Source organism: Triticum aestivum, chromosome 2B, assembly GCF_018294505.1.
Source record: "Triticum aestivum cultivar Chinese Spring chromosome 2B, IWGSC CS RefSeq v2.1, whole genome shotgun sequence".
Classification (NCBI taxonomy): domain Eukaryota; kingdom Viridiplantae; phylum Streptophyta; class Magnoliopsida; order Poales; family Poaceae; genus Triticum; species Triticum aestivum.
Genome location: NC_057798.1, coordinates 139,912,376 through 139,933,334, shown reverse-complemented (window position 1 = coordinate 139,933,334; position 20,959 = coordinate 139,912,376). Strand labels below are relative to the sequence as shown.

The following is a 20,959-nucleotide window of genomic DNA, read 5'->3' as shown; positions in this document are numbered from 1 at the left end:
GATTCCGAACACCTTTCCGATTGTTTTGCCTGAACTTGAGTACTCTAGATAGGGAAAGTCATGGCATTTGAAAACACCGATTTTCAATAAAATCTTTTAATTTTTCCAGAATTGTACTGTTCTTGGGTGTTTAGAGTGGCAACTGCAAGTTGTTGGTTCTCCGTCAGATCTTGGAAATGATGTTATAGCTAGCTTCAACTTAATGTCTTGAATATGGCCATAGTCTTTCGATATAATGTGTCGTTAGTAACAACCTTTTGCATTTTAACTGGATTGTTTTTAAGTTGTAGTACAATTCTCTATTTTAATGGCTAGGAACAGATTCAGCGTGAGCATGTTCAATCCAATTTTTTTTTCAGAAAAAGGACATTCTGACTTGTATCTCATTTTTTGTATTGCAGCTGAATGGGCTGTAGCTATCCAGAGAGATAGCTACACATCTTATATTGGTCACTATCCATTGTTGGCGTATTTTGCCATTGCTCAGAACAAACCAACAAAAAATTTAGGGTCCGAATAACTGCCACACGTGTGGCGTCGGCGGGAACCCGCCCGCACGCCTCGTGTGGCATGGACGGGAACAGGCCCGCACGACCACGTCCGCGCACACAAACGTGCGTCCCGCACGTCCGTTCCGTGCCAACACCGCCCGCACTGCCCCGTCCGGGCAAGCCGACCCGCTGCCCGCACGCTCAACCAGTTCCCGGTCTCCGATCCATCCCCTCCATCGTCTGCCGCCATCGTCCCCCACCTCTCGAACCCCCGACCTCCGTCGCCGGCCATCTCTGGTTGCCATGGCAAACAGAGCAGATCCGTAAGGCAATCCCACCTCAAAACCACACCCCAACCCTCCCCACCCCCAGCCCCAAACTCCAACCAAGCCCTCCGAAGACGATCATCTAAAACCTAGGTGAAAATCTCCCGATCTGAACCTTCTCATCCTTAAAAGCTGAAAATCTCCCGATCTTGTGCTGGATCTATGCTATAGAGGTAGAACACTACATGGTTCAGTGTGTAGTTGCAATTGCCAGGCAGAGTACACCAGATCTGCCATGTACTAACGTTTGAAATTGACTTAATTTCCTAGTTTAATTGACGCAAGTAGTTGGGTACGAAAAAGGGCGGTAGGGGCAAAATTTTGGAATGAAGAGGGCTGGAAGAAATTAGTTGCCACTTGTGTATAACGACAGTTGCCACCTTTCGTTGACAGTAGCTGCCACCTATTATGACCCGTCGATTGCCATCCATATCTTTTGTGTGCAAGCAGCAGAAGAATGCTATTCTTGTGGATTGTTGATGCCTCTCTTGTTCATGCAGAGATTGAGAACACATTGGAAAAGAAGGGAGACACGGAAAAAATGAATCACAAAGGTGGCGCTGGTGATTGGGGTTCTCAAAGGCCAGAAACAGCCCCTTGGGATGCAACAGAGTACAGTCAGCTCATCTCTTCAGGGCCGTTGCTGCCACTACTGGAACAGTATGCAGGCCTAGGTATGATGCGTGCTAACAAAAAGAAGAGAACAGTTGCCATCTTCGCGACGAAGTTGACATTCTACTTATGTCGTACACTGTTATTTTTTTAGCAGGTTCTTATGACCAAAACACAATTAGGGAGGCCCCGTGGCAAGTTCACTCGCAAAGCGCTAACACTGACAAATGCACGGGCAGCCAACTTCAACTAGCTTGTATGGACAATCAAGGTAATGTAAAAACGACAAAAAAAGAGCGCATACTGCTGTGGACATGAAAAATGAACATGCAAAAAAATTGGCAAAAGGAATCAGGACTTACCGCGGTGTGAAAATGCAGAGCCTTCGTGCAGCGCGTGGCATCAGGCACCGCCAATCTACCTGCCATCGACGTCATACACAGGTCAGTCCATAAAATAAGGTGAAGTTGCGGATGATCAATTAGCAGAAGGAGCATAGGTGGCAACTGCAATTGCCATGACTGGTCATCTACAGTTGCCATGTATTAGAAAACTACATTTGACATCCCTGTACATCTGTTGTTGCCATCCATGGACAAATGTAGTTGCCAGGGAAGAACAACTGCAGTTGCCATGCCAGTGCAACTACATTTGCCATGTCATGGCACTGCAGCTGCCATGGAGGAACAACTGCGGTTGCCATGCCGATGCAAAAATACGTTTGCCTTGCCAATAAAACTGAGTTGCCACATCAGGGGCAACTGCAGTTGCCGTGCTAGCACAAAACACAGTTGCCATGAATTTGACCAACCACTTCTATGCACACAGGTTATTACGCTGGTGGTACCCCGGCAAACGTCTCGTGGCAACCTTCACAAATTGCAGGTGGGGGGAGTCATTTTGGTGTCCCAGGCAACACGGGGAGGTCGAATGCAACACACCAAGGTAAGGGGAAAAAATCTGAACCAGGAAAACAACAGTACCTTTGATATTTGAAGTTATTTGCATGCAAAAACAAACTAGTTGCCATGTTTGTTGAAACAATAGCTGCCATCACTGGAGAGCTATAGCTGTCGTGCATGCCCACGCACAGACTCACGGCTTGCTGTTTGAAAAATGATGTCGTGGAAAAACACTCGTAGATGGTGTGATCCGTTGCGATACACATGTTATTCAAACATAAAACTTAAATCTGGCCCCTGTTTTCCCTATCGCGGGGCCTACAACTACAATTAACAGCAGCGCAGGGACATCTACTGCGGGGAGCTCTGAGCGCATGGAAGACGCATTCCACCAGCAAGCAGATGCTCGTGCAGAAGACAATTTCGAGTCACAGTCGGGAATGGCAATCATTCCAGCAATACAGACAAGCGCCCCTTTGAACACACTCACTGACAACACTCAAGTAGAAGGAACTGCCGCCGATACTGAAGTGAATGATGAAAGTGACGACGAGGCAGAAGATGACGAAGATGGTGGGCAATCAGAGATCGTGGTACCTCAGCCACCGTACATTGGGCAGAGATTTGAATCATCCGAGAAAGCAAAGGAATACTACCAGACATATGCAAAGTTCCATGGATTTGCGGTCAACACCGAGTACCATAGAAAAATTAAGAAAACTAATGAGTACAGCAGAGGTGAGATGAGGTGTCACAAGGCACGGAGGAACAAGAAGGTGAAAGGTGTTGCGCCTGTCGTTCCGGAACGAAAAAGAGGAATCATTCTCAAGACGGGATGCCCTGTCCGGTGTAAGCTAAACGTAGATGGAACACAGTATGTGGTCACTGAATATTTTGAGGAGCACAACCACAGTCTCATAAAGAAGTTCGACCTGGTCAAATTTCTAACCGCCCACAGAGGATTCACCCCAGTCGAAAGATAATTCGTAAAGCTGCTACATGACTGTAACGTCGGTCCATCAAGAATGGTCCAGATACTATCACTCATCCACAGCAAAAAGGGGAAACTGAGTAGCATGCCCTACATACCGGCTGACGTCACAAACCTACAGGCCAAGTACCGTAGAGGGAGCCGGCTGGCTGACATAGAGGCTACAATTGCCTACTTCGATGAGAAAGCAAAGGAAGATCCAGATTTCTTCTACAGGATAAGGTTGGACGATGAGGACCGTGTCAGGAACATGTATTGGGTGGATGGTGCTGCAAGGAGAGCTTACAAACATTTCCGAGATTGCATTTCGTTCGACGCGACGTACCTCACCAATATGTACAAGATGCCATTTGCTCCGTTCATAGAAATAAATAACCACAATCAGTCGTTGCAGTTCGGCTGCGGGCTCGTTCGGAACGAAGACACGGATGGGTACGTCTGGTTGTTCAAGACCTTCTTGGAGTGCATGGATGGACTTGCTCCGATAAACATAATAACAGACCAGGATTTTAGCATGCGTGCAGGCATAGAGGAGGTCTTTCCGTTGGCAGTGCACAGGCACTGCAGGTGGCACATAACAAAGAAGGCTGAGGAGACCCTAGGACCGTTCTTTGCTGACCGTCCAGAGCTGCACAAGGCATTCGAGCTCTGCGTGGACCACAGTTTGACGGTGGAGGAGTTTGAGAGGAGATGGATGGCCATGGTTGAAACGCATCAAGTCTAAGACAATGAGACGCTTGCTAGTCTGTGGGAGAAGCGAATGTACTGGGTGCCCGCCTACTTCATGCAGTGCTTCTTCCCTTTTCTACAGACTACGCAGCGCAGCGAGGGGTTCAATGCTGTGTTGAAGCGATATGTGAGCCCTGGCAACTCATTGCTACAGTTTGCCAAGCAGTACACAGCTCTGCAACAAAAAATTCTGGGATCTGAGCTCCAGCAAGAAGCTACCACCGCGCTAAAGCAGCCGAAATTGCTAACGTACTTACCAATGGAGAGGCAAATGAGCAAGATATACACAAACAAGATCTTTAACAAGTAAGTCAGTTGCATTACGGTCTTATTTGCGCAAAAAGCACTAGGGCAGTAGCTGCCATATAGAGTTCAAATGCAGTTGCCATGATATGCAGTTGCCCATGTTTAATGGAATACTGTTTGCCATGCTTACTCAGTTGCAGTTGCCATGTTTTGATGAAATTTCAGTTTACAATGCTTACTCGGATACATTTTACATGTTCAATGAAGTGCCGGTGCCATGTTTAATGAACTATACTTCCATTAGGGCATGTTGGTATGCAGATGGCAATGTCAACTGAAAAAAATTGTCATACTGTCAACGCATATGCTGAATATACAAATTGCCATGTTTAATAAAATGCAACTGCCATGTTTGTTGAAAATGCAATTCCCATGTTTACTGAAATGTAGATGCCCATGTTTGATGCAATGTGCTTCCATTGGGGAAAACATTGGTGTGGAAACGACGATGGCTAGTTGAAAATGAACTGCAGTTGCCATGTCTGATGAACTGTAGTTGCCATGTCTGGTGTACTGCAGTTGCCATGTCTGGTGTACTGCAGTTGCCATGTTCAGTGTGCTATGTTTGCCATGTTCAAAAACAAAAATCTATTTCTATTCCCATGACAGCATAACGTGCTACAAAAAAAGGATCACACGATAGATTAACATAAAGCACACAAAACTTGCAGATTCCAGGAGGAAATAAAGCGTGCCAGCATGTTCACGGCTTTCCAGGTGGACGAACATACGTTCAAGGTGTGTTCTATTTTGGGCATGCCGGATTCAGAACCTGAAGACCCAGACAAAGCAAGGAACTACTTCGTGAAAGCCTCGATAAGCGAAGGCGAGTACAACTGCCAATGCTGCAAGTTCGAACGGGACGGCATTGTGTGTTGTCACATACTAAAAGTGATGGACATGAACGCTGTGACACGGATGCCCCGCCATTTCATAAGGCAACGATAGACTTGGGACGCTGACGACGCGTTGGCGCCGCAGACAACACACGCGGTTCTGGCTGTGCATGACGAGAGACCTGAGTCAACCATGGAAGCCGTGAGGCACGTAGTGCTGACAAAGAACTATGCTGAGCTAATTGATGAAGCGTGCAAAAGTGATGAGACAGCAAGAGTCGCAGAAAAACACAGGAAGGGGCTGAAAAGAGAGCTTGATGAGATCAAGAAGAGGAAAGCTGAGGAAGCCTTACACCGGTTCCCCCGCACATCAAGTGTGCCTTCGTCGACGGGGCCATCGTCTGAAAACTCGGACATAGGATCTGGAACAGCAAGCACACAAACGCAGGTCAGGAACCCACCCCGTTCCATCACAAAGGGGCACCCGAGAGAGATAAGGTACAAGTCAGGATTGGAGATTCAAGCAAAACACAAGAAAATGAAGAAAGCGGCGGGCAATCCATGAGCAGAAATTGGGGCATTGCGGCATGGTCCTTGTGGACATTTTGTTTTGTAACCTATACGATGAGATTTTTTTATTTTTAAAATTGGGAGAATAACTACTGAGGAACATCAGAAATGGAAAGGAACAAAATTCATTGACTGCAGAAATGTAGTTGCCATGTTATGGGTGGTTAATCTGCCATGTTATGTGTATTAAATCTGCCATGTTATGTGTATTAAATCTGCCATGTTATGTGTACTAAAAATATGCCATGCTATTTTATACTAAAAATATGCCATGCTACTTTATACTAAATATGCCATGCTAGTTGTACTGGAGCTGCCATGTTAGTTGTACTGGATCTGCCATGTTAGTTGTACTGTATCTGCCATGTTAAATATGCTTCATCTGCCATGTTGTTTGAACTGTAATTGCCATGTTAGCTATGCTTAAAATATGCCATGGTATTTGAAATGACTGTGCATGACATATATTTCCATGACAAATACCATGCAGTTTAGAGAAACATAGTGTGTTGTGGGCAATGTATGCTACATTTGCCATCTATTTTAAAACATCATAGACGCAATCAAAAATAGCAAAAACTGGTGCTGTGTGCGATGAAACCATTGTGATAATGATAAAACATAAAAAACATATGTGCATTAACACCTAAAAAAATAGGTTCACGTCCACACATATATTACATAACTACTAAAAATGTCGCTCACACACCACCACTACATAGTGGTATACGTTGGGTTACAGTCGTAACATAGCACACAAACATAGTTTTCGACAGATAACAAGATAGATAAGTACCTTACATTCCTCAGCAACAGAATGTAAGGTATGCGTCCGGTGTCTAACACCACATGATCACTTGTACTTCTTATTGATTTTCTTGATAGCTTCCTCCACGAACTCGCGTGCTCCAGACCGCTTGTTGAAATCTTCGTTCGTCAGCCAGTTCCACGTGTGGATTTTCCGGAGCTCAACAATCGTTGCAGCTGTGATAGCGGGGATGATTCTGCCTTCCCACTTTGCAAAGTATTCCAGCACGTGAAAGCCGCAGTCCGTACTGCACAAGAAAGAGACTCAGATGAACACGCAAAAAAGGACAGATGTAGCAAAGATAGACTTCAATTCAGATGCGACAAAAAAAAAGAGGGGTTGTATTGATGTAAACGGCACATAAAAGGAGGTGAAAAGAAATTACGTGTTCCCTTGCTTCACAGTCGCCACATACTCAATCGGGAAATGTCTGATCTGAACCTTTGAATTTTCGTAGTGACGGTTCCATGTCTCTTTGAGGTTGTTGATGAAGAATTCGGCATGCGTAGTAAGATCTGAATCAGCTCCCGAACGAATTGAATCAAGCAACTCGAAGCGTTGGTTCTTCAGGTCCAGACAGATCGCGTAGTGGTGACCACACTTGTCGTGTTGGGCATGTGGTGAAAGCTCCTGGAACATGGGGAACATGACCTGCATTTAAAAAATTGAAGAAATGAGAAGCAGAGTTCACATAAAAAAGTACAGCAGAGGGACAAAAAAATTAGAATCATGTAGGATGTTTTTTGGGTTATGGTGTGGGGGTAGTTGAAGGAAAGTTGCCGTCCATGTATGTACAAGATGTGCCATGCATTTCGCAAAATCAAATTGCCACATGGTTCGTACGGGATGCACAAAACAAAAAAAAAGAAAAATGTGCATGGCAACTGTTGCCACATGGAAAACATCTGGCACACAATCAAAAAGTGCAGAAGATGGCAAAAACCACACCCATGTGAAAAAATAGTGCAGACAGGGGAGGATTACTCACATATTTCTTCAGTGTTAGCTTGAATTCACCGTGCTGAGCGAAATTCTTCCTCAGAATTTTGTGGTGGAAGTCACCATCCCATATTTTGCATGTCACGCTGTAATGCATGATGACCTTGTCGGCGCACATATCGATGTGATTGTTGATGTAGTCGATCCCGCATGCAATTACATTCATCGACATTTTACCGTTTGGCCTCACGGACTCGGTGAGATCACCCAGGTCGACGTACGTCAATCCGCATTGAATGACTTTGGTTCTGTCCAAACATGAGCTGTATGAAAACGACATAACACGGAAGAATCATGCCTGCTAAGTAAAAAAGATATATGAAAGAACTAAAATGTAAGCGCATCATGTATAGGGAGTACGAGGAAGAAGATGAAAAATGTTAAAAAAGGAACAAAGCAAAATGAGTGATTATAGGGTGTGGTCATTTACGCTTTCAACTCCTTCATGTGCTTGCTGCTGGCCCTCGCATTTCCAAACCGCTTGATGATGTCGTACAGCTGGGTCTGTTCCTTACTGGCCCTGAATTCGGGCTCGTAGTCTTCCGCGGGAGGTGCGTGAACTACCCTCTGCTGTCTCACAGAACCAGGGGTCGCGCTTCTGAGTGTATCCTCAGTTGCCGTCTCTGTAGTCAAGTTGGAACTTGATTGCCCTTGCCCTCGCGATGTCCTCCTCTGTAATGCTGCCTCCTCAATCTTGCGGTAAGCTTCGTCAAGTGACGGTGAGATTTCCTCAGGGGTGCCTGCAATGATTCAAAAAAAAGTGTGTTAGGATAAGGAGAAAGTCAGAAAACATATGGATTGTGAGGAAAAAGGGTGTATGATGTGAGATGTAGGTAGAAAAAAGTGAGGAAATTGCCATGTGTGGTGCAACTACGGTGGACATGTCATGGCAACTGCAGTTGCCATGCAGTTGTGATGAATTACCGTTCAGATGGCCTGTGGTTGTCATGTCACATCAAATGCAGTTGCCATGTTGTGGCAAGTCCACTTGCCATGTGATTACCGTATAGGAAAAATGCAGAATGGTAACAAAAAAATGCAGGTGACATGGTGTGGCAAATCCAGTTGCCATATGTAATTCACTACATTTGCCATGTGTCAGCACATACAGTTGCCATGATGAATCAACTTCAGTTGCCATGTGTTTACCCAAAATGTCAAAATGCAGCATGGCAACAACCAAAAAAAACTGTAGGCCATGGTGCATCAAAATCCACTTGCCATGTCATCACACCGCAGTTGCCATCGCAAGTGAGAACACCCCGAAAAGAATATGATTGGGACAAAATTCAAACTACAAAAGATGTAGACACGAAAAATCGTAAGGACATGACGAGTGTACCTTGCACAATTGGCTCCGCGAACTTGACAGCCTTCCTGCCCTCGACCATTGGCTGCGCCATCATTGCACCCGTGCCTCCTGGAAAAGCAAAGGCAACTGGCATAGGATCATGCACCACCGCTTGGTCTTGAATTGTGCCAAGGCTGAAGCTCGGTGGGGTAAATTCCATTGGGTGCCTCTCATTCCTACTGGCCGGACCACGAACGATTTGCGGGGCAGAATCCAATGGTGAAAGATCAACAAACATATCTGAATCGGCCGCTACAGAATGTTCGGGCTTGTTTGCAGGGCGGGGCGTGTTGTCATCGGTATCAGCAGCAACTTTCATGGCAATCTTCTTGTTTGGGCTGTAGGGGACACCAACATTGACTGGAAGCCTGGTCGTGCGCAGATTTATGTTGGGGATTTCCACTGCGGGTAAAGGCGCAGTCTGCTCCGGCCGTTCACCTGCATCACTCATGCCAGCCTTGACAGATGCATCAGTTGTGCTCCGGTCTTGCGGGTTCTCCATCACATTGCTTTGGGCGGTTGGCGGGAACAGTGTGGATGCAGGAACATACCCAGACTCATCTCTCCTGCTCCTAGATACAGCCGGTGCATTGGGTACGACTGTTGGTTGCTTACGGGGGCTGCGACGCCTGGGTGGAAGACCAGCACGCGCCACAGTAACCTTAGCAGTATCTGCACCGGCAGGGGTTGGAGCTGTTGTGCCAGGACTCTCACCTGTAGGTGGCATATCCTTATGAACTGCCGCCTCAGCGACTTCTGTCGTGGACACAGGTGTGCCATCACGCACGCGCTTGGAGTCAGTGTCGAAAGAGCGGGAATCTTCCTTGCCTATGTTCGAATCGGGAGCGTCCACTTCAACACTTGCTGATGGGGTTGCGTGGCTCACTGCGGCATCCTTCATTGCCAGAAGAGTTGGCAATATTTCAGCTGTCCTGGCAGATATCGACTCATCACTCCCCGATGTACGGATGCCTGATGTTCTAGCCTGGGCATCCGCAGCCGACGGAGATGGTCGGCCACTTGCATCAGAGTTGGTGGGAGCAGTCATTGGTGCAGCAGCAGTATTGTCGCCGGGTGCCTCATGTACATTTGAGTTGCCCCCCGTTGACAACTTTGAATGTAGTCGTTCAAGCGGATCATTGATGCTATGCTTGGCCCCGCGCGCAGTAGTCTTCTTCATGAGAAAGGTTTGAAAAAATGAGCAAAAATATGTTTTGCAAAATGGTAGAAAACCTTAAAGTGAATGAAAAACAAGTGGAAAGTTGGTAGTTGCCATGTAATGGGAACTTGAGTTGCCATGTGTCATGGTTAGCAGTTGCCATTCAGCAGTAGTTGCCATGTTAGCAAATTGAAGAATGAAAAACAGATGTATGTTCTGTCAGGAATGCAATTTGAAACCTGTGTGTGGGATGAGCTCACAAAGCCATAGGTAAAAAAATGGCAGTTGCCATTAGGTAGAGGGTTAGATGCCAGTTGCCCCTAGATGCCAGTTGCCATGTAAAGACCAAATATGAGTTGCCGTAAACTAAAAAAAAAAGAAGGAAGAAATCATTTGGGGGAAGAGAGGTTGCCGCGTGGGTGACGGTGACAGAAGATCATGTGACAAAGCTGAACAAATAGCATTGGAAAATTCAAGGAAAAAAAAACAAAAACGTAAATGAAAGCACATGGATGAACATACTTCTCGACTGGCTTCCTCAGGTCTGGCAACACAACAGGATCCCCAGTGTTGGTCGTCGTCGTACAAGGAGACGACCTGGTGGAAGGGGTGTCACCTGCAATGGGGGCACCTTTGTTCAAGCGAGCAGAAGCACGGGTTGGCGTTGGCGCCTGTTTCTTCGTAACTGCTCGTCCACCAGTGGTCGGCTCGCTGCAAAATAACAGATGGAGTGGAAAAGGCAAGGTGGCAAATGTCAGACAACAAACCAGTTGCCGCGCTTGACAAAAAAAAGTGCAAAGAAAATGGATGAGATTGTTCCAAGAAAATAGACACAGCGGAAAACTAAAATTGAAAGTCGAACCTCCTCCTGGTAGCTACGGGATCGGTCTTAGACTTCTTGCCATGAGAACCCTGCCCAACATCATCTGTATCCCTCCCCTCCTTGATGGCAACACCCCCTGGCCTCTCGCAGCCATCTGTTCTTTCACTTTCTCCAGTGGGGGGCATCTGTTGCATCCTTGCCCCTGTTGTCGCCTCTACGAACTTCAGCTAGTTCATCGTCATACGTGTCCTGGTGCACATTGTCCATGTCGTCGTCATCATCCTTGCTGAGGCCAGCGTCTCCATCTACATCATCTTGTGTGTCGCCGGGCTCTTGGGAACTGTTGTAGTCATACCGGCCACGGCAACCGGTTGGCCGATGTGTATGTTCTGGGACAAATGAAGTGAACTGCCTCGCAACCGCGTCGCTGTCAGAGGCACTGAGGGAGGTCCATCCCTCAACCAACTTCCCGAGCAATCCAGTCATTCCGGAGGCAAACTTCCCAATTAAATGCTCAACTGGTGCCCTCGCCTGTCCACGAAAACAAGAAGCATCAACAACAACCCGTATTGAAGTCACTTGCGCAACATCAACATATAATCCACAGCAAAACATGGATGTAGACATTTTGATTACCTCAGAAGGACAAGACGAAGCTGAGTGCACGACCATCCACTTTCCAAATTTTTGAGGCCCCCCAAACACGCTGTAGTCTATAGCATGCTTGGCCATCAGCTATGAAAAACAAAAAAAGAAAATTTAGGCATGCCTTATAAAACCACAGACGTTTGCGTCATGTCAAATTTGTAAGCATGCCGTGTGAAAAAAAGACATAAGCAAAAACTAACCTGTAGTTTTCCATACGTGCCATCAGTTGCCCTGTCTGCGGCAAGCACAGCCTTGACAGCGCTGATGGTCCACGCAGAAACAGCAAACTTGTGCGTAGGCGGCGGCCCTCCTACCCCAGTGAAATCCACGGTGGACAGATCAAGACAGTCGACATACATGAGCTGATTTAAAACAATTTTACAAAGAAAAGAAAATATCAGTTGCCATCATGGGTACTTTGTAGTTTACAAAAAAAAAGAGCAGGATAATGTATGATCCAACGATAATATGTATGTGCTAGTTGCCATCAAAGTGTGATGGAAATTGCCATCCTACTGTGATAGCAGTTGCCACGCTAATATAAAGGCAGTTGCCACATTGTCGGTATGACAGTTGCCACGTTGTCGTTATGGCAGTTGCCACATTGTCACTATGGCAGTTGCCATCTTGTTATGACCAGATTGTCATGCATGAATAATAGTGTGTTATAAAACAAAGAGTTCACACAGAGTTCTGGTAAAAATAAATACCATTAAATGCAGCCGACAACCCTTCTGGTACATCTTGTTTTTGAAAGCATCGTGGAGAAAGTCGGCAATAAACTTACACCAGTTCATATTTTTCACATTTTTCAGATTCGTCTGCACCACACAAAATTTCATGGCAAAAAAGTTTGCCGCGTCGGAAATCAAACAGAATAAAACGCAACGAAAACACTGGCAAAGAGTACAGATGGATCATTCACCAGGATGGGGAAACATTTGTTGCTTGGCCGTAGAGAAGTGGTAGGCGCGAAAACAGCTGATATGAGGTACATGAGTAGCTTCATCTTGAAAACTTCTCCGTGCGTCGTCATGGCCTGCAGCGAGTCTCCCAGTACAGACGTGTTCGGCATGGACTCCAAACCAGGAAACAAACGGGCGAACAACTCTTCCTCGATCTCATTATTGACCTCGTACGGGACTTTGATATGTCCACGAGGCACACCCAAAGTGCAGAACACGGATTCCTCATTCAATGGAAGTCTTCCCCGTCCCGGAATCACGAATTCCCTGGAGGTGGGATCATATATCTCACCAAGCCAGTCGCATACAGGGTTGACAAGGTTCGTGCACCGGACATCCATCAGAACCTGCATACCCATCTCAGCAGCAGCTCCCTTTTGATCGTCAGTGAATTTGTCAATCAACACAGTCAGACGTTCCTGAGAGGCTCTGTTGCGAATACGCTTCTTCTTCTGCGGAAAACAGACACAAAATTGTTGAGCCTGTTGCCATGTTTTTGCAATGTCATGAAAATTTAGTTCACGACGGACGACTGCAGAAAGATCTAGGTGCCAACATAAATAACATAAATCGGGAGGAGGGGGGCGGGTGCGCGGACAGTTACCTCATCGCCCTCTTTTCTCCATCCAGTTGCCCGGTTACGTTGAGGTGGATCCATGAAATCGTCGTCATTACTTTGGTGATCGCCACGAGCAATTCTGCTGATGTAGGAACAGAGCAAATTGTCAAGGGCGAACATGTAAATGCAATGGGTAAGCATTTGTCCCCTAACAGGGAAATGTCACCTGATTTGAATGCAAATGTGGTTGCCATATTATGCAGCCAGTTTGCCACACTGTCATATCTGTATTGTGGTAACAGACATTGTGTTCGCGTACTATATTGCCACATGATTATACAACCCAAGTGGCAAACACGCACGCTCGATGTGCACATTAGTTCCGTCCAGTGCTACCGATTGTGGCAACTATCAAAGTGTGGAAACTGTCACAAATAATTCAGAAAAAAAACAGGTCTCACAAATGAAAAAGCATGTTTGTGGTTACTATCATGTAAATTCAGCAAAAAATCTCGTTTGCCTCGTGGAAGAGCGTGTGTGTGGCAACTATCTCATTCATTCAGTAAAAATTAGTTGCCCCCCCACCCTGTGTGTGAGCTTGAACACATTTGTGGCACCTACGACAGTCAGTTTCAAAAAATTTGTTGCCGCAAAAAGAGAACACATTTGTGGCAACTGCCACATTTGTTCAGGTAGTTTAGTTGCCACACATTTGTTCACGTTCAGTCATACTGCCATAGTTGCCACATTCGTAAAGCATATTTTTGCGGTTGCTTATCATACAAGTTCATCAGAATTCAGTTTGCCACCCGGGAAGAGCATGCATGTGGCAACTGTCACAGTCGTTCAATGAAATTAGTTGCCCCCTATGTGAAAGCTTGAGTGTGGCAACTATGACAGTCATTTTCGGAAATCTGTTGCCACAAAGGAGAACACGTTTGTGGCAACTACCACATTTCTTCAGGTAGTTTAGTTGCCACACATTTGTTCACGTTCAATCATACTGCCAATTTCGCCACATTCTGCAGTTTCAAACACAAAACTAAACTAGATCTAAGTTTCAATGGCAACTACTTCGACCTCAAAAATCACCGTCACAATTCTCGCGCGAAATGACTGCAACCCCAAATTTCGAACCAATGCGCACCAAAACAACCCGGCGGACAACTCTCACAGCCAAATGCAAGACTAATACGTGCCTCCGAACAGGCATAACGTCACAAGCGACGGCAGGCACACAACTACGGCGCCGGCGGGAACGCCGGCGCATCGCCTAATCGCCGGAATCTCTAGGAATCGGATCTAGAAATCGAACAGGGAGGGAAAAGGGGAACAAAATCAGGGAAGGGATGCGAGAGATGAAGCGAGCATTACCTTCAATCCGCATGCGTTCCGGCGACGCCGCTCCGCTCCGGCGAGCACCACCGACGGCCGCGAACACCGTCGACTGTTCCGCCTCCGCCGTCGCCTTCTCCCCTCGCCTTCTCCTCAAGTGGTTTGAAGAGCGAGTGGGTTGTGCCAGTAAATGCGTCGCGGGGGGTGAGTGAATGGAACCGTGAGGAAGAGGGTGGAGGGGTGAGCGACGAGTTTGACGTCAACCGCGGTCGGAACGTGGCGTGCGGGCGCATGGCAGTTCCACCGCACGCCTCTCAGTGGCAACCGCTGACCGCGGGGTGGCAACCACCGTGCGGGCGAACCCACTCGCACACCGCACACGACACTCGTCCTACGTGGCGCCGAAAACCAGCCCTTTTGCTCCAAGATTCGTGCGTACCGAAGCCAACGGCGATGCTTGCGTGTGGACGGAGTGGTGAACGCCCACACGTGTGGGCGTTAACATTTCCGAAAATTTATGCCGGTACTGATGGTGGCCTCCCGTGCTCGCGTTGATGTCGGCTCTGCTCGACAATTTCTAAATTGTGGATATTTTGGCCCATAAAAATTGAATATGCGTGCGGTTTGTGCAGGACCCCCATCTCGTTTCTGTTGGCGGTTGTGGATTCTTTTCCCTCCCATCTGGTCACAGTCGCGCGCTGGAAGGGAAAGGAGCCTTCTGGCTCCGACCCTGCTATACTATGGAAGGTCCCCTCCCATCTCCTCTCTCTTTTTGGTTGGTTCTAAAAGGAACAAGCTCCTGGGCGAGTTTGACCTTGTCGACATCCCGCCAGCACCAAGGGGCATACACCCGCCCAAGACCAAGCCAATTTCCTCCACAATTGCACGCGGAGGGAGGAGTAGCGTCTGCTGCTACCTCTGCATGTTTACATCGCCCCACCAGAACCAGGCTGCTTGCGGTAGCCAAGGTAATCTAATCTATCCATGACTAAAGGTTATTTTTTTATTCACCGGGTGAAGCATATTGCTTCTACTTATGTCGAGTTCCTAATTTCTAGTAAATGAAACTATTGGAGATTGTCCTTTATTTTGCTTGGTCTTTACTGCAGTGTTCTCTTGTAATTAGATCCCTTAGATCACCATGTGTAGGAGTTAATTTGATTGGAGAAGCGCAAGTTAAGCACAAGAACATATATAATAATATTGGACATTTGCTTCAGGACTTGCTCTCTACTTTATAATAGTTGGCCTTGATTGAACATTTGTTCTCTTCTACTGTGGGACAGCTGTCCAGTGAGTTTATTTTGCATGGAAATGGCATGTAAGATGGAAACTTATTCGCAGGACATCACTTACTTTGAGGGATGCATTTTTTGGATGAAAAAGATGATGTTAAGACTGGTCACAGTGGGGAGGAACTTAGGAGTAACATCACACACTCCAATACAACTTTATTTATGTGGCACGTATTTAATGAAAAGAGAGATGCTTGTGGTAACTAGCTAAGTTACCGGAACATCACACACTCCAAGAAACAATGAGTCTATAACCTAATAAATACATCGTTGCATGACACTACATAGATGTTCCTACCCACTATGGAGGTAGTAACATAGTCTAGGAAAGTGAGAAGTTACTTGCTTATATTCTTGCCCATTGTGACCAGCCTAAGAGGAGAGCGGCGATGGTGCTCACAGGCTCGCCTGCTCACGGTAGGTGGGCCAATCGAACACGGCCGAGTGGAACGAGGCATTCAATGCCACTCGTGGGCCAATACACGCGTATGTACGGCGAAACAGTATTATACGGTAACCTCGCCGGTACATATAACAACCCCGTCGCGCCACGGTGCTACCTGTTCTGTTCGAACATGATGCGCGTGACGGTACACACGCCTGCGGTAAACGGTAAACGGTGAACAATATGCACGCGTGGCACGGCACATCCTTGTCCGCATCCTCCTCCACCAACCGCACCGCCAGGGCGCCACCATATTTGGGGAAAAAACACTTATCGCTTGGATCGCGCCTCGCTCCCCGCCCCTGCTCCCCCCTCCTTACCCTCGAGCAAACTGGAAAACAGAGCAATGGCGACGGAGGATGCCGCAGTCGGCGGCTTGGAGTTTTTGTCAGATCCCATCGACAGGTACCTACGTCATTTTGCGATTTACAACTCCTCTTACTGTTCGCTTTCACTCCGAGGGGTAGATTCATCTGGGATCTGACTGGGCGGCTGACTGTCCGGCTGTCGCCTCTCCTCGATCTCGGCAGTGGTGAGGCTGTGCTTGACGCTGCAACCACCCAAACACTCGTGGGCGCAGCCGCACAGTCGAGCATTGCTGATATAGGCGATGCGACGACGATGGTACAACTATTAGATGCGAACGGCAGCTGCGATGGAGTCAGCTTATCAGCACCAACCTCCGGGCAGACGGCCGGCAAAGACGAAACCCAAGCCCCTGGCTGGACAAAAAGGTATTGATCTTCTGATTTATTAATGAAAGCAACATTCCCTTAATTTTCCAAAAGAACTGCACAGATCTCATGCCTCTGACGCAAAAACTGAGTTACTCTTGATGCTCCATGACTTATTACGTCAAAAAAGATTTTGATATGCGTACTGATGCTCCATCTCTTGATCTCCCAGAGTACGTATTGGACGAGCACCTCTTGAGCGTCCTTCATGCGCTGGCAGAATAAAATGTATGCAAGAAATGTATGCAAAATGTGGAGATTCAATGTGGAGAGAACAAAATGTATGCAAGAAATAGTTTGCGGCTGCTCGGTTAGTAATTCTTCTCAGTTCCAGCCTGAACATACTATTTCACTGTTCTCTATATACACAAAAAAGGCTCACATGCTGTTGGTTGCACCCAAAAAATGCAGGGTATACCGAAAAGAAGTAATACAAGGTCTTGCCGGTGCAGATGTCCAGCAATGATAAGGTTACTACGCTCAAAGGACAACGGATGGTATATAAGCGAGCACAGGGCATTCCACAACCACTCTCTCACAGATAAGTGTGGACAGAAAATATATTGGCCCTCGCATAGACATATCGACATTTATATACGAGATGTTATCAAGCAGCTGCGTGCAAATAATATTAGCATTGGCAAAGTCTACAACATAATTGGCAGTTTCTTTGGCTCCATGAGCAGTGTGCCTTTCAGCAAGAGAGCGTTGAGGGGGCTTTGTGGACAGATTAGCCGAGATCAGGCAGATGATGACGTCAGAAAGACAATAAAAGTTTTTGTTGAATTGGGATCCAAAGATTCAAGGTTGTACTACAGAGTACAGCCAGACACGGACAGCCGCATACGAAATCTGTTATGGTCAACAGGAGCAAGCAGAGCACATTACCACTACTTTGGAGATGCAATAACTTTCGATACAACATACCGTACAAACATGTATCATATGCCATTCGATTTGTTTGTCGGAGTAAACAATCATTTCCAAAGTGTCATATTCGGAGGAGTTTTAGTTAGAGATTAGACAATGTTAACATTTGAATGGGTGTTCACTGAGTTTATCCATATGATGGGCGGCAAGCATCCACAAACCATACTGACAGGTGTGTCTCCTTACAAAAAAAAGATTTTTTTCACTTAGTTTCCTATATTAGATTATCACATCAAAGCAATCCCATATAACTCAACAAAAATATGATATCACATTCAACAATGATAATCCTAACAAAAATGACTTGTTTTTGTTATGTGTATACAGACCAGTGCAGGGCTATGGAATTAGCAATAGAAAAGGTGATGTCCAACACAGCACATCGGTGGTGTAAGTAGCATATCTTAAAAAAAGCAAAAGAATCTCTTGGAGCACATTACACGAAGAGGAGCAAGTTCTGAATGGAGTTCCACAAGATAATACACCACATGTTGACAGTTGATGAGTTCGAGACTACATGGAAGCAACAACAACAACAACAACAACAAAGCCTTTAGTCCCAAACAAGTTGGGGTAGGCTAGAGGTGAAACCCATAAGATCTCGCAACCAACTCATGGCTCTGGCACATGGATAGCAAGCTTCCACGCACCCCTGTCCATAGCTAGCTCTTTGTCGATACTCCAATCCTTCAGGTCTCTCTTAACGGACTCCTCCCATGTCAAAATCGGTCGACCCCGCCCTCTCTTGACATTCTCCGCACGCTTTAGCCGTCCGCTATGCACTGGAGCTTCTGGAGGTCAGCGCTGAATATGCCCAAACCATCTCAAACGATGTTGGACAAGCTTCTCCTCAATTGGTGCTACCCCAACTCTATCTCGTATATCATCATTCCGGACTCGATCCTTCCTCGTGTGGCCACACATCCATCTCAACATACGCATCTCCGCCACACCATGGAAGCAGCTGATAGAAATACACGGTTTGCAGAAGCACCCTTACTTGACTCAGATCTATGAGACAAGAGAAAAATGGGCAAAGCCATATTTAATGGGAAGATTCTGTGCAAAAATGACCAGCACACAACGCAGCGAGAGTGCAAACCATATGCTCAAAACTTATGTTCCAGCAAGCTGCCCCATGCACCTATTTGTGCGGCAATATATGAGGCTTCTTTTCGATAGAGAAGCAGCTGAGAACTACGAGGAAAGACGCACTATGATAGTAAGTTGGCATTTTAAATTTTCATTTCACTTACGAAGCAAAAAATAAACTCTGTGATCATCACATGACCATCCATGAACAACATTTCTTCTGTTCTACTTCATTCCCAGAATGCACCAGTTATGAGGATGAACACGCCACTCGAGCAGCACGTAGCAATGTGTACACACGAGTTATGTTTGAGAAATTTGGTGAAGAACTATATGAAGCAGGGCAATACAAAATAGAAGAGGTGAGCAGATGGAAATCATATCTAGCGCGACGACACCATCCAAAGAAGCATGAAAAATGGTGCAGAGTACTCTACAAGGTTGAAGTTATTGATGATGGCTCATCAATAGTATCGATAGTGTGCGAGTGTGGTAATTTTGAACACACGGGCTTGCTTTGCTGCCACGCATTAAATGTAAGGTATTTCATCCATCAAAATAGTGTATCCTTGGTTTCTTCCTTCTTGGGTCTCACTCATTCTGTATGCAACAAAGTACACAAGAAGTTGTTGGCCTTCGACCATCCTAAAAAATGTTGCCGTGCAGGTCCTCGGTGTCCTCGGAATGGATCAGATACCAGCAAAGCACATTCTGAAGCGCTGGACAAAGGATGCAAGGGATGTGTTGCCAGATCATCTGGTGCACCTTCAGAAGGATAAGATTAATGTCAACTTTATAACATTCAGGCACTCAAATTTATACACTCATGCCCTCGAAGTTGTCCGTCTTGGTGATGCCAACACATGGACTTATGAATGTGCAATGGAAATACTGAAGAAAGCAATGGATACACTGACGCCCATGGCCAGCGTCCGCGACGGGATGGGGCTTGAAGACGGAATTCATTCAGATAAGGGGAAAGACAAAGAGCTGATTCCAATGCATGCAGCAGAAAGTCATGAAGACAACGATGCAGAGGGTACTGCGGTTGGAAATTTCATCGGCTTAAAGCCTCCAGAACGAAAACTTAAACCAGGTAGACCTACTACCAGCAGGGACAAGCCTCCATATGATGATCCAGGCGCAAAGAGCAAAAAATTCAAGGATGCAACGAACGGAAAAGCTCCAGATGGTTCTGGTACAAGCAAACGTACTCATTTCTGCAGTATATGCCGTGGAGCTGGGCACAAGAGTACTACATGTCCGCAGAGAGGTGATCTCCCTCGCAAAGAAAGGAAAGAGGCCAAATGTTCAAACTGCGGTGTTGGTGGACACAAGAAGAACACCTGCAACAAACCTAAAGTGGTGCTGCATGTTGTTAAAAATGCAACCTTGGAGCAGATTTCCATCTAGAAAAATCTGAATTCTGTTGTAGTCGGCTCCGTAGGCATAATAGTTCTGTTGCCTCTTGTAATGTTGAGTGCTCATCCATTAATCAGTAGAACTATTTCAAATAATCCTGGTGGCAGTTTTCACGATCAGCTGCTGTCATGACTGTCTGTATCTCTCTTTCCCGCACATAATGTGACCACTTTCATGTCTTAAAAAACTTCCATCAGCTCTGTCAAATTGCGGGTGTTCATTTGTATTTCATTCGAAAATGACAGTAAGAAAAAAGAATTTCCATTCAGTGCCCTATGTGTTTCCACCTTTCATAATGCTTGCTTGATCGCTGGTCTGCACCTAGACTGACAAACTATGCATGTAAGAATACTCCGAGTCCATGTGGCCACAGCATGAACATGTGTCCAAACATGCCCAGCTCCTCCTCGGTGTTACCGGGCAGGAAGCTCGGCCAGTTCAATTTTCGAACTTGCTGGGCGGGATCTTGTCTATCGCGTACTTAACTACCAGGCTGTACGCCCCGGATGCCTCACACCTTCTGTTCTCTCCCCATTTTCATTTACAGTCTCACTCCGCCTGAACCCCTTCTGAAGATGTCCGCCCCTGCTTCCACTGGCAACTCTGCAGTACGTGGCTCCTCCGGGTCCAG

At 46.4% G+C, this 20,959-nt stretch overlaps 1 protein-coding gene and 1 long non-coding RNA gene across 3 annotated transcripts; both read left to right on the top strand.

Moving 5' to 3' along the window:
- The first annotated feature begins 16,409 nt into the window (after positions 1-16,409).
- LOC123043918 (uncharacterized) lies at positions 16,410-18,461 on the top strand. Its single transcript, XR_006419721.1, has 5 exons — positions 16,410-16,555; positions 16,681-16,884; positions 17,057-17,194; positions 17,296-17,986; positions 18,142-18,461. It is a non-coding gene; the product is annotated as an uncharacterized lncRNA (long non-coding RNA).
- Positions 18,462-18,643: 182 nt separating this feature from the next.
- Positions 18,644-20,596, top strand: LOC123043917 (uncharacterized). 2 transcript variants are annotated; one of them, XM_044466508.1, is made up of 3 exons: positions 18,644-19,036; positions 19,147-19,442; positions 19,573-20,596. In XM_044466508.1, exons 2-3 carry the CDS (start codon positions 19,212-19,214, stop codon positions 20,317-20,319), a joined length of 978 nt encoding a protein of 325 aa, XP_044322443.1. In that variant the 5' UTR covers positions 18,644-19,036; positions 19,147-19,211; the 3' UTR covers positions 20,320-20,596. The 2 variants fall into 2 exon arrangements, with proteins under 2 accessions (XP_044322443.1, XP_044322444.1); XM_044466509.1 differs by having other exon boundaries at positions 19,147-19,447.
- The last annotated feature ends 363 nt before the right edge of the window (positions 20,597-20,959 follow it).

Bases quoted from the DNA above. Each gene is read 5' to 3' on its own strand.
- LOC123043917 (XM_044466508.1), top strand. From the start codon at position 19,212: ATGTTTGAGAAATTTGGTGAAGAACTATATGAAGCAGGGCAATACAAA. The intron at 19,443-19,572 runs GTAAGGTATTTC...GTTGCCGTGCAG, and splicing joins TTTGCTGCCACGCATTAAAT to GTCCTCGGTGTCCTCGGAAT.